Source organism: Chelonia mydas, chromosome 10 (assembly GCF_015237465.2).
Source record: "Chelonia mydas isolate rCheMyd1 chromosome 10, rCheMyd1.pri.v2, whole genome shotgun sequence".
In the NCBI taxonomy this organism is placed as follows: Eukaryota; Metazoa; Chordata; order Testudines; family Cheloniidae; genus Chelonia; species Chelonia mydas.
The window spans coordinates 8,047,398-8,060,875 of record NC_051250.2 but is presented as its reverse complement, the minus strand read 5'-3'; the positions used below and the strand labels follow the sequence as shown (position 1 = coordinate 8,060,875).

Below are 13,478 nucleotides of genomic sequence, written 5' to 3'. Positions count from 1 at the left end.
TGCACAGGCTTCGAGAGGAGCAGTTTTTCAGAGTTCTGTAGGATGTAACCCTTGTTGCCGCTACCCTGGGAGAGCCTCTTGCTCTATGGGATTCTGTAGTAACTCGCAAAACAATCGCTGCTTTGCGTTAAACAGGCACCGGTTTCCTCTCTCTCTCTGTTCCAGGCGGTCCCAGGTAATTGAAAAATTTGAGGCATTAGATATAGAGAATGCAGAGCATATGGAAACCAATGCGTCCGCAGGCCCCTCCCTTTCCAGCGAGACACGTCAGGGCAGGAGTGAGAAGAGGGTTTTCCCCAGGAAACGGGTAAGCCTTTCGTTTCTCTCTGAGGTAGGATGAAGGCACCTGCCTATGTTCTTGGAGGATGTGGTTTTGGCTGGCAGCTTATATTTAGTGCTCTTCCTAGTACAGCTAGGATTGTCCTTGGCTTCAGGTCCTAACTGGCAATTTCTGTGCATGGAGCACAGAATCTAGAGGTCTTGGGACAGAGGGCGCATGTACCACAGTGGGCAGGCCTCGAGCACGAGTGAGCAGCGCTGATTTGCCACTCACTGCTCAGTCTCCTTGCTTCGGTGGTGGGATCAGAGCAGAAGACAAATCACCTTTCTCTCTCTTCCTCCAGGATAGGAAAGGGAGGCATCAGATCTGGCATAGAAAAAACACAGCAGATGACATGAAGTATTAATAAAAAGAAATTAACTAATAGAAGTATGTGATCTTGAAAATCTTGTAGCCTAAAGTGAGTTTAGACGTACTGGAGCCAGTCTAATGCCTCGGACTCTGTGTCCAGAAGAGCCAGATGCTTCTAAAAGCACACGAAGAAAAGTATGGTGTGAGCTCATTAATTTTAATTGTGGAGTCTAAGAAACGTACACCACTGGGTCTTTGACACTGTGAGAGGTGGGAGTTGCTGTTTTGTATTGATGTTGCGGTAATCTGGGCTAATTCTGTTTTCAGGACTTCACCTCTGAAACTGCAGCAGTAGGATCCATCCTGGAAGTCTCAGCTTCCCCTTTGTCTCCACACCGTAGAGCAAAATCACTGGATAGAAGATCCACTGAGTCCTCCATGACGGTGAGACCAAAAGGTTTTTTTCATTCAATACTGGCATGTGGGAATGAAGGCATTGGCATGGCGTTCTTGGTTGAATGGAAACGCTCCATCTCTTTCAGCTGTTAGCCTTGTGAGAGCTCCTCTGCCATTGCTCTCAACCCCCACGGTGGACTAGGGGCCAAGTCCAGATCTGGTGTAAACAGCTGCAATTCCATTTACTTGAACCCAGTCTGAATTTGGCCCAGAGTATGTTAGAAGCTAGACCTGGAAAAGAGAGATCCTGTAATTTATCTAGTCCATCTCCCTGCCAGGGCAGTGGAGAGGCAGAGACCTGGAGGAGGGGTTCGTTTTCCTAAGAGCATTGAGCAGATGCAAGAGCTGATCTGGGAACTGGCTCCTTATTTCCCTATTTGGCAAACAATTTTTCTGTGTAATAGTCAGTTACCTGAATGTTATGGTTTGCCATACAGGTGCCATGTGCTTAAGGTGACAAATCAGCCCAACCATTACCAGAAAGGAACACTCCTTTCTTTTGTTTTCACATACTGTCATTCCCATCTGAGGTGGCTTACTCAGACCATTTCAGCAGGTTAATACAATTTCCTGGGTCCCATTCAGTGCTCCAGAATCAGATCAATTGCAAGTTCACCACTCCCATGCAGTCAGATAACAACACCTCAGACTTGGTGTATTAAGAAAAATTAACAAATGAACACTGAAGTATTCTTAAAATCTTTACTTTGTGTATTTATGCAAAGTAGACATCAGTGGAAGAAAGCTTGAGAGGAAAGTCTGGAAACTGAAATCCGTAGCTTCCTTCCACTTGCAATCAACAATGTTAAAGATGGGCAGTAATACACAAAGCTTTCCCAGAAGTTCTATTCCTTCTACTTTGCTGTGAAATAACACAACCCCCTTATGTTTAAAGTAGCTTCACAGGCCTGCATTCCTTGACAACAAAGGTCTTTATTTAGCAATGTGAGCACAGCATAGTTTTAGAAATAATTATTTTTGCAACACAAAATTTCGGTAAGGCTTTGTATTTCTGTGTGATTCAAATGCCAACCAGACTTAAACAAGGCTAGCCGAACAAAATGAGACAACTTCAAGCAGTGCTCTCCTCCCACCTACTCAGTGTTGTATGCTAGTGGGTGGTATAAATGTGCATGCAGCTCTGTGCATAAGACCCTGAGCCATTCTAAATAAGTGCTACATGTTTATCTGCAAACAGCTTTTGTTCGAGCTTTGTGTACAGACATGCACGCCCACCCAGCACGCGCTCACACACAAAGCATTGCATTTATATATCAGTTTTTATTGTAGGATTTGTACATCTACAGAAACTCTTTATTTTTATACCGTTAGCACTGTTCCCAAGTTACTTAGTATTTGCACAATTCAAGAAGCGTGACTTTGTGTTAACCATTTAGTTAAGGTAAGGAATTACGTAGTCCAATTAGCAGGATATGCACTATTTCCCTGCACCCCTTATCCCTTTATTTTGCAATTCCTGCTGTTAAAGTAACAGAAGCTGAACAATTCTGTTACCAACCTCATTCACTCACTTGTTTTTCTCCCCCTGTTTTATAACTTTGTGATTCCAAGTTTCCCCTGAAGACTTGGCTAGTCCTATGGGACTGGGACATTTATTATCAGGCAAGTCTTTCTTCTCAGACACAGGCTAAGGGTTGCATTCACCTACTTCACCTTTGTTGTCAGGATTTCTTTGGTGTGTGGAGGATCATTCATGTGTGGACGAAGCACTGGGGTCGAGTCCTTGGGTCCCTCTCAGGTCCATATTTTGTTTGTCCCTTTGTCCCCCAGTCTGTGTGCATCCCTCTATTTGACCTGGTCATCATGGACCTTCTAGTTCCACCAAGTTGTTAGTTCCAGCATCTGGCTCTTCTCAAGCTCTGGCTCTAGTTCCTTGTACAAAGGCACTGATCCCCCTCACCACACGTCTGTGCATGGCATACAGCAAACACTAGGTGCGGTGACAGATTTGCCTAAGGGTATGTCTACCCTGCAGCTGGGAGTGACCCTCCTAGCCCGGGGCGACAGACGCACATTAGCGCCGCTCAAGCTGGCATGCTAAAATTTAGCAGCATTATGACATAGGTGACCGCTCAGGCTGGCTGCCAGGGTCAGCCCACCCAACCGCCTGGGTCTGAGCTCAGGTGACTAGCCTAAGCTGCTCTGCCCATGCCACAACACCCATGCTGGTACTTTTAGCATGCTAGCTTGAGCCAAGCTAGTGCTTGTCTGTTCACTTGGCTGGAGGCTCACTGCCAGCTGACGGTTAAAAAGCTCTGTTGTCTTCTCTCGTTCTGGGTCAATGTTTCAATTAAACCCCTCCTTCTGCCTTGAAATATGGTTCTGTTACTGATGAGGCAACTTAACAGCATCTTCTTGCTACTGTGGCTTTTAAATCCTTAGTTTCACTATGTTTAAACTAAGAGCTCTATTGGACTTTGAAGGTTTGCTAAGCAGGGATCTAATTCTGCTTTAATAGAAGATTATTCCCCAGGGATGTCATTTGTCATGGTGCGGGGCGGCAATTGCTACCCCTCACCCTCCCAACCCCAGACTTTTCATAGCTCTGTATGCTCCATCCAATGTTTCTGGATATAATATAATCACACACAGCGTTCTAGAGGCTGACAGAACTTTGCCCGTCCCAGAATTTTTCTGTAATGGTGACCCTGCCCTTCCTTTACAATTTTTTTCAGCAAGTAAGTATTCTGCCCTTGAAAGCCTGTAACATCTTCACTAGTTCTGCTTTCCTTTGCAAAATGCTTGGTTGGGAACAAATGAACGTGGATCCAAAATACAGTTTCTTCGTAGCAGTACAGAGCTCTCTTCAACTCTCCATGGGTGATCATGAAGCTCTTCTCTGTAGTCTTTGCCTGCAGAGGGGCTGTGGCTCACCAGAACCACGGGTGGTATGATCAGAACATCGCCTTCTCTCACAAGAGAATCCGGGCTCTTTCATTAGGTTAACCAATCATAAAATAAAGATGCTGCAGCTCGCATAGCTTAGTGAGCTTGGTTTCTGGAAGCTCTGGATACTCAGCACGGTCTCTTACCTGTGCCCAATCCATGCAGCATTCAAGGCTGCCTTTTCAACAGGGATTATCTGTTAGGGTCCAGTGGGCGTATCCCACCTGGTCATGCTACTGCAAATGCAGGGTGGTCCTGGCCATTGGTGAATCTCTTTCCTGTCTCCTCCTTGGATTCTGTAGTGTTTCTGCAGCAGTGTTCGGGTATTATTCCCCTGGGTTTTGTGATGCTGAACTGGGCATCCTTCCCCTTAAGGACATTGAGGGACAAACTGGATTTAACAGATTTCTGTTTAGATTTCCTTTCCCCTGTGTTCACGGCTTCCTTTGCCATTGCCAATAGATTTGTGCTGGTTCATTTAAACCTGGCTTCTCTCCTCCTCCTCCTCCTCCGCTCCCAGCTGCATCTCTGACTTGATCCTGCTGTGAGGTTTCAAAGCCGCAATGCTTGGCATCCGTCACTTTCATGACAACAGGTTGTGATGTCCTAAAAACAGGATTATATCTTGCCTGCAGGCTGAAGCTGAAGGAGGAGCTGATCAGCGAGGGAGGGAAAATACTTCCACCACCTACATTAATATGCAATAAACAGGATGCGAAATAAGAAACTTTCAGCTCACCCCTGTGTGGAAAAGTCCCCTCTTCAGAGTTAAAGGCTGTTCTTTTAGGTGCAGCCTACTGTTAAATCCACTTATAAGGAAATCTGACCAGGGTTCCATATAGGGTTATGAGATGCTGGTACTCCCTTCATGCAAATCTCTAGGGTATTTCATGGCCTCGTAAATAGGAACTCCGCCATATGTTGATACGCACTGTACCACGTGATTGCCAGCTGCCAGCCATGCCAGGCAGAGTTTATAAATAGAGGCAGAGAAGCAGGGAGTGAGGGCAAGGAGGCTTTGTGAATGGAGGACTAATGAAGAGCCACAAGGATAAGGTAGGCCTGGGCTTTCTGATTGTGCCAGCAGACTCCAGGGTTTGGTACCTAAGAGCTAATGGGGCAGGGAGGCAGGGCCCTTAGAACCTGCCTTGCTTTGGAGAAAAATCTCCTTCCCCGTCACACCAGCGAAAGCTGCGAAGTCCATGGATGTCGCTCCCCAAGTCTCGAAGGATGAAAAGCTCGTGTGCAACGCCTGGAGTAGAGCAATAATATGGCACCCTGGTATGCACCAGGAAGGCAACACTCTGCCTCTCCCTGCCCCCATGGGGCATATCGGGGACCGCAGCTGGCACCTCTTTGGTGTGAAACAATGGAGAAACCCAACAGGATGTTCTGGATAAATAGGCTGGACTCCATGTTGGTGGCATCTTCTCTCCCCTCATCCCCCCCAGTCATCTTCCTGCTCCAGTAGCATACACTAATTGTATGGGGTCTGGCCAGCGTGAAGCAAAAGCTGGATCTTGGGTGTTGGGAGGGGGTGGAAGTGGAACTTCTTGAGCAGGTTTCCTCTGGCTGTATGTGGCTGCTGTCGGGGAAACTTGCACTTTGCTGAACTTCACCCTTGCCCGCAATCTCTGCCTACCCAGCCAGCGCAAGGACCAGCATAGATACCTCCGCAACCCTCTTTTTACACTTTAGTGGCAAAAGTCCAAAGAATCCTTGAGCAGGAGGCACCTGGCTCCTGCTCTTCTAGCCACGGGGCTGTTTTCTTGCTTAGGGGAACTTTAGAATTATAGAAGATTAGGGTGGGCAGAGACCTCAGGAGTTCATCTAGTCCAATCCCCTGCTCAAAGCAGGACCAACCCCAACTAAATCATCCCAGCCAGGGCTTTGTCAAGCCGCGCCTTAAAAACTTTATCTGATTGGATTGCCAAACCTGAAACCGAAGCCTGATTGGACCCCGCTAGCTGGTCAATGTCTGCGATGATGCTGAGCTTTGCACAACTAGTCTCCATTTGGAGACCTCCCATCCGCTTGCTTTCCCCTGGAGAGCTGATGAATTTCCATCTGTCTCGCATCTGATTCCCACCCTCTCCTGGCCAGTTTCCTTGGCTTATTTTTTTTGCTCTCTGTTTCGATGACTCCTCCCTGCCCAGGCATTGCCGCACTCAGTCTTATACGCTTTGGGTGCCTTGGAGGAGGAAGTAGCACAGCTGTGCAGTCACCATTAAAACACCTGGTTAGTCAGTGGCTCCTTGTGCTGCTGTGTGTCTGAGGAATTGGGGAACAGAGAACAGCTTCTCCAGCCAGCAAGCTTGGGAACTTGACAGCTTTTCCTTACCTCGCTTCTTACTAGCTGTTCTTTGTTATGAAGGGGACTCTGTAAGAAATGGCAGCAGGGCACGTGGGTTCCCCTGCAAAATACCTTCTGCATGACCGTGGCTGCCCAGGTGATACCTAATCTCTGAAACGCCAAGGCCTTGTTTGCAGCAGCCTCTTTTGTCTTGTCTAGACAGGCTGGGTTAAAAAGCCAGTAGCCTTGCCTACCCCAGCGTTCCCACTGTTGCTCCCTCTGGACCTCCCCAGCCTGGGGGGGAGTCCAAGTTGCCGTGGGGCAGGTGGGGGAGAATCCCCCATATCTCTCCAGCATCCGCGGGCGGGGGCATCCCCTGGAGGTCCCTAGTCCCCGTGGGTTAAAGGGACCCCCAGAGCAGGTAGCAGGGGAACACTTGCAGTTCCCCGGCCTGGGGAAGAATCCCCCCCGCATCTCCCCAGCCGCAGCAGCTCCCAGCCAGTGGGCAGGGGCCACAGTTCCCAGCCACAGCAGGGCAGGGTGCTGGACACTCCTCCCTCCCCATTTTGTCCTAGACATTTTTAGTAAAAGTCATGGACAGGTCACGGCTTTTGTGAATTTTTGTTTATTACCCGTGACCTGTCCATGACTTTTACTAAAAATGTCCATGACAAAATCATAGCCTTAATTATATTGTATAAATCATTGCTGAGGGATTTCTCCATGGTAGAGTTGGAAGCCAGCACTTCATTTGAATCCTCGAAAAGATCTAAATGTCTCCCTTTCTTTCCTCTCTTTGCAGCCTGACCTGCTGAACTTCAAGAAGGGATGGCTGACGAAGCAATACGAGGATGGACAGGTAAGTCTAGTGGGACATGCTCTTTCTCAGCCACCATCTTGGATGCTGTGGTCAGTCAGCATTTGTATGTAACCAGGCATTAGCCCACCTGTAACATGGCCTCCTTGGGGAGAGGACTGTCCCTTTTCCCTGTGGCCTGGCACGGGGCAGTTGTCTGTCTGCGTTTGTGCACATGGCGCTGTGGCTATACCCAGAATCCAAATAAATGGCCAAGGGGTGCAGCTGTGTGGCTGCTCATTTGTGAGCAGGATAGATTCTTCGTTAAAGATGAACTCAAAAGGCTTTCCACCCTGTCCAGCCCCTGGGACAGGACTCAAGATTTCCCCCGTCGGAGCTGGTGCATTTTCAGCTTCCTACCTTGCAGTAGAACTATGAGGGCCTGAACTCCTGATCTGAACAGGTTAATAAGGGAAAAGGTATGGGGGGAGGGGAGGAGGGGAGAGTGTGTGTGTGAGTGTGAGAGAGAGAGAGAGAGAGAGAGAGAGACGTTTCGGGCTCCTAAGATGATTCGTGTGCAGTGCTCAGCATTTATATAGCACTTTCCACCTTCCCACAGTAACAAACTTGTACCGCCCCTGCAAGGTGGATCTGTATTTGCCCTGTTTTACACCTGGGGGGAGGCATCTTGGCAGAGCAGTGTGCAGGGAGAACTCGGTCAAATCTATAGCTTGGCACAGGCCAGGCAGCCATTGCTAGGTGAGCTCTACCTATCTCCCCACCCATCACCCCACAAGCAGGGCCTACCTGGGGCAGGAATGGCTGGCATTCTGCATTGCAGAGGATTCAGGCCCCTGCATCTGAATGTCATTTAACAGGTTTCTAGGGAGTTGAGGTCAGCGGGGGCTGCACCATTGGTTCTCTTGGCCTCATCTCCCTTGTGGTCACAGCCACCTCTTCAGAATCGCTAATCAGGTGCAGAACATGCGCCCTCAGAATCATGGGAACAATGAGAGAGAGAGCAATTAGATTAAATCAGAATGTCTCCATTAAGGCACTAATGGAAGCACCAGCTTCCCACCTTCCTCTCCTTCCCTCCCTCAGGGGTTGTGGTTAAGTGCTCAGCTCCCACAGCCTTAAAGGCTGGCAGATGATACTGGGTTGTGACTGAGCTCATGTTACTTTTTATAAATAATCCCCACCCCCTCCCCAGCCGGGGAGGCTGGGGGAGTGATGTGGACTGTGTAAGCTGGGGCTAGGGTACAGATTCTGAAGCTTGGGGAATTGGTGGGGAGTCCATCCTCTCCTCAAAGTGCCGCTACCATCAGGAGAACGACGGACTGTAAAAATGACGTCAAGTTTGTTCCTTGCTTTTCTGCACATCCAGTGCATTCAGTTTAGCAATGCTCTCCTGCCTGCCACCATTGCATCTCAGTCTGCTGCGTGAAGATCCAAGCTCTGCCCTTTCTATTAATCCCCAGCACTACAGACTGGAATCATAATTTAGTCAGCTCTTTTTGCGGGGGGGCGGGGGACTACAAACTGAGCTATGAGATCCAGGTTCAGCAGGGTTCAGTTCTCATCAGAAAATGTCTCTTTCCATGCAAACAGGGCTGGAAATACAAGTGCATGTAACTGAAAGGCAACACTTACAAGGGAAAGCATAGAACTGTTTGATCTGGTTCTCTTAGATGGGGGAACTGGAATCTCTCTGGCAGCAAGTCAAGGAAATTAATATGGTTATTAAACCCTGATTTTTAGCTACAACACTTGGAATGAAGTGCTAGGATGTGAGTTCTGAAAGAAATGCCTTTCTGTATCCATCTGTTGTCTCTTGTCTCATGGATCATTGGTCTGACCCAGTATGGCCATTTTTATGTTACTCTTAGAAGCTGGGACTGGATGAAAGGGGATGGACCACTTGATAAATTATCCTGTTCTGTTCATTCCCTCTGGGGCACCTGGCATTGGCCACTGTCAGAAGACAGGATGCTGGGCTAGATGGACCATTGGTCTGACCCAGTGTGGCCGTTCTCATTATTCTTATGTAAAGTGTAAGCTCTTTGGAGCTGTCCATTTGTTCAAGCTTTGTGAAGTAGCTAATGCAGTGGGGCCCATGGTTCATGACTAGGGCTCCTAAGCGGTACGGTAATATAAATAATAATAGCAGTATGTTACTTTAAATGGACAAAAACAAGGGGCAAATATTTGGAAATTATTGTGAGTTTTTTGCTCTTAACACAAGAGAGGTAATATGAAGGACCCTTGCAAACACAGTGGGGAGGGATCCAAATAACTGTGATACTAACTACATGCAAAATGCAAGGTCTAGCTACATTGCTGCTCTCGAGGATTGTGGTGGCCTTTGAAACAGACAGGGAGTGCCACTAGAGGGGTCACATACAACCTAGTTAAGGGAAAACCACCCAATTCCTGTATGCTCCAGAAATAAACAGGAATGTTATCTGTCCAAATTCATAAATCATGAAGAACACGTCCTTCTGAGCCTAAGAATGCAGCCATTAAACATGGCATCTTGTCAGTAAACTGCAAGGGAAGGACTCTGAAGGTCCAAGGAATGCAACATATTTGTGATGACTTTTCTGGTCATGGCCACGTGTTATCACTGAGTGATGGTGGAGCCTTTGCAGCTCAAACTGTTGTTGGCTCTACAAACATCACCACTCAGACAGGAGAGGATCCTATAGGTGGAAGCCATGTTCTTGACTCACCTCAGCAGCCCTCTCCCTCTCATTGATTTTTCTACTGGCTTTCAGCTGTGAGAGGTTGAGTGCCCCACCAGAGCACAGAGCGGGTAATTGCAGTCTGCCCAGCTGTTTATACAACAGAGGGGGGTGGTCAACGGTTCTACCTTTACCTTAGTGAGCTGTGAGGTGATACCGCAGCCGCCCCAGGCATGGGAAAGGAACAGCTTGTTAAAGGGCCTGCCTTGTTTGTTTCCTAGTGGAAGAAACACTGGTTTGTGCTGACAGATCAGAGCCTGAGATACTACAGGGATTCCGTGGCAGAGGAGGTAGGTGTCTCTTTCCTCAGAGTTTAAACCCTATTCATTGCAGACTCTGGTAAGTCCTAAATGACTTCAGTGGGCCCGACTCCCAGCATTGCTCCTACAATTCTCCATATGAACACAGCTGTGTCCTGGGTGGGAGTTCAGGTTCCTGTTTGGATTTGTGTTTGTGCCTCGCAAGTGAGCTAGAAGAGCAGAAAGCCTGGGGGTGCACTGAAGTTAATTGGATGCTTCCAGCAACAAGAGCATCCCCAGCAGTGCTCATTCTCAAGCTCCCAATCCTCAGGGATTCAGTGAGAGGCAGAGCTTGGTGCAACCCTAGATCAAAGCCACGTCTCTTCCTGAACAGGAGTTTGATCACTCTTTATCCCAACTCTGCAGGCCCTTTGATGGGGTGGAGCATCCATGTTAATATGTCTATATGGGCTCTACTGTGTGTCTTGCCGTAAGTCCTTGATGCTGAGGATGAGACTGCTGACCTTGTGGTGAAGCTTCCTAAGTGGCTTCTTGTTAGATGTTGCTTTTGAACACAGGTGCGCACACTTTTAGTGTGTAACAATCCCTACAGTTTTCCTCTCTCTCGTTCCCCAGGCAGCTGATTTGGATGGAGAAATTGATTTGTCTACATGCTATGATGTCACTGAATATCCAGTTCAGCGGAACTATGGCTTCCAGATCCATGTAAGAATGCTTCGGGGAACGGGAACGCTGCTATGGGGAGCAGTTGGAGAGAGGGTGGCAGACGTTTCCTTATCCCAACAGACTCCGTGGTCCATCTCCAGCAGTCACCAATGCTGGATGGATCAGAGGCAGATGAAACCACTCTTATAACACATCACTGTGGATACTATCCGAAGGGAAGGGTGACCAGCTTGTGCCTTGAAGCATGTGATTGGCTAGTCATTGGTTCATGTTTTGATCAATAGTTGCTGGTAAGAAATGTGAGTGGGAGAAAGGAGTGGATTTAACGGTGATCTCCCAAATACCCAATGAAAATGTTCTTAAGGACTTGAGTGATACACATTTGGCAAACTCAGGGCTTGTCTACACGGTACCGCACTATGACCTAGATTTCTAGTCTCTGCACTGAGGGATGAAGAGTGAGGCTGGGGAGTGAGTCCTGGCAACCCCTTGAAGGGAAGGAAAGTGCTGCCCAGTAGAATCAGCCAGGTTGACCTGCTCCTCCTCTTTGCCTAGACTAAAGAAGGGGAATTCACCCTGTCTGCCATGACCTCTGGGATTCGACGAAACTGGATCCAGACAATCATGAAGCACGTTCGCCCCACAGCTGCTCCAGATGTGACCAGGTAAAGAACTAGGAAAAGAACAATGCCCATCTCTCCCATTTTACCCATTCCCCTCTATCCTCTCACTTGCTGTCCAGAAATACCCACCCCCTTTCTGACTCTTTCTGGTCCCTCCCACTCAATGTTCTGGCTATTCCCATTCTCTGGGCTTAGGCTGGACACCCTTTGCTCTCCGGCTGTTTATGCAATGGCACAAGATGCACAGAGCCAAAGTTCCTCCTGTTTTGCACACCGATGTGCAACCATCTGCAGAAGGGAGCGTTCCTCCAGCTTGCATCTGCTAAAGATCATTTGCACACCCACCTGCCTCACCTAGAGGCACGCACCTGTATTCATGGTCACTCTTAGATGTGTGTGCAACCCCTGGTTTGGGGTTGGTTATATTGGGTTTCCCATTTCCTCTTTTCAGCAAGATCAGCCTGTCACCTCAGCAAATGCCAGTTTTTAAATTAAAAGCTGAATTTGCTTGAACCCAGTTTTAGTGCTCAGTGAGAAGCATTTCTTCTCTGACCTTCTAGATAGCTGCAGCAACTTCTTCCCCTTCATGTAAGATACAGGATGGCCTTCGTCCAATTGGAAAGCTTTCGGTACAAGAGGAAGGCACCCACAAATTTCATATAGTACCTGCTGTCAGACCTTGCAGCTGTGGGTAAAGTGGGCTTTACTTTCTCTCAGCTAAAAATTATTATAGTTCGGCACTGCATCAAGCCACACACATCCTGATCCCTGGGTTCATTCACTACACAACAGCCAGCCAGGAAGATGCACCCACACAATTAACCCCTTTTCTCTTATGCGTACTCAACTGGCAGCAAGTGAATTTGTGCCTGATTCCACCAGCATCAATGGAAGAGTTCTCTCTACCCAGTGCTGTCTATCCAGAGCTGTTCCATGATCTCTTTCCCCTCTCCCACTCAAATACCCCCTCACCCCTGACAGGGCTGGCTGGTGGATCTCTCATGGCTCTCTGGGAATCCTACTCTTTCCTCACTCCTGCATATGTTTGATTTCCATGCATTCCCAGGAAAAACTTCTCTTTGAAACTATCGGTGCTGAAGCCCAGGTTGGAAAACTGTGTTCTCTCCTGTATTAACATTCTGTGGTTTGTATCTCTTGTGAGTCACTGCATGCTCCCCGTTTTCTGCACTCCAGATAGAAAGTCCTGAAGTTTTCATTTCTTTTTAAAATTAAAATGAGAGAGAAGGGAAGAAGCAACCTGGTCTTGATACTTGATTTCCACACAATGGTATCTTCCGATGTGCGTAGTTACGAAGATGGACAAGACCAAGTAAATTAGAGGGGACAGTTAAACCTCTAAGGATTTGTGTAAATTCCTGTTTCATCAAGTTAGCAAAAATAAATCTAGGTCAATTGCAATAGTTTTAATTTAGCTTATTTCAGAATTTTTGTGCAATGAGTGAATTTGATCAGTGATGTGGACTGGAACTATTTGAGCATGTGCCTCCGCAACTAAGCTGGAACTACCAAATGTAGAGAGAACCATTGCCCTGTAAATATGATCTCCAGATCCCAGGAGTGCACTTAACGTCCTCGTGTATGCGCCCATGCACTGGGTGCCCCAGCCCATCTTGGTGCGTGTTGTTAACGTTCTCAAATGGCTGGGAGGCGGGAGTTCTGGGAGGCTGAGACCCAGAGCACAGGAGGTTTGCAGGGCTAAGGGCTTGCAAGTGCTTTACCCTGCAGTGCTAGTAGTGATGATCTATATCCCACTTCGGGTGTCAAGGGGTCGGAGCAGTTTAGTCTTCATGGTCAGTTCAGCATACGGTAAATCTGCTGAATGTGCCCTGAAGGTGACCATCTGGGATGGTGGTTTTGCTGATGTCAGCATCTCTCCACTAGGGGCTGGATTGATCCCCCCAAATTCACTTTAATTCCCTTTTAACATCTGTTTGTTTGCCCTGTGTTATGTCTCCTGAAATTCATTAAGTCAAATATACGTGTTTTAAACTACAGTATAATTTATATTTGCATTGTGGTAGCACCTATGAGCCTCAGTCATGGGCCAGGACCCCATTGTGCTGGGACCTGTATAAAACCAG

The 13,478-nt window shown here is 47.8% G+C and overlaps 1 protein-coding gene across 7 annotated transcripts in view; it reads left to right on the top strand.

Annotated features, from left to right (window-relative positions):
- Positions 1-13,478, top strand: part of LOC102941049 (myosin phosphatase Rho interacting protein) — a 171,835-nt gene that overhangs the window by 121,924 nt on the left and 36,433 nt on the right. For 4 of the 7 annotated variants that reach the window (XM_037910287.2, XM_037910292.2, XM_037910293.2 and 1 more), the window contains exons 8-13: positions 166-307; positions 959-1,075; positions 7,090-7,146; positions 10,049-10,117; positions 10,703-10,792; positions 11,309-11,418. In XM_037910287.2, coding sequence (XP_037766215.1) covers positions 166-307; positions 959-1,075; positions 7,090-7,146; positions 10,049-10,117; positions 10,703-10,792; positions 11,309-11,418 — 585 coding nt within the window. Of the gene's footprint in view, positions 1-165; positions 308-958; positions 1,076-2,659; positions 2,711-7,089; positions 7,147-10,048; positions 10,118-10,702; positions 10,793-11,308; positions 11,419-12,442; positions 12,482-13,478 lie in introns of all 7 variants that reach the window. The other 3 variants (XM_043523615.1, XM_043523617.1, XM_043523616.1) reach the window with 3 other exon arrangements.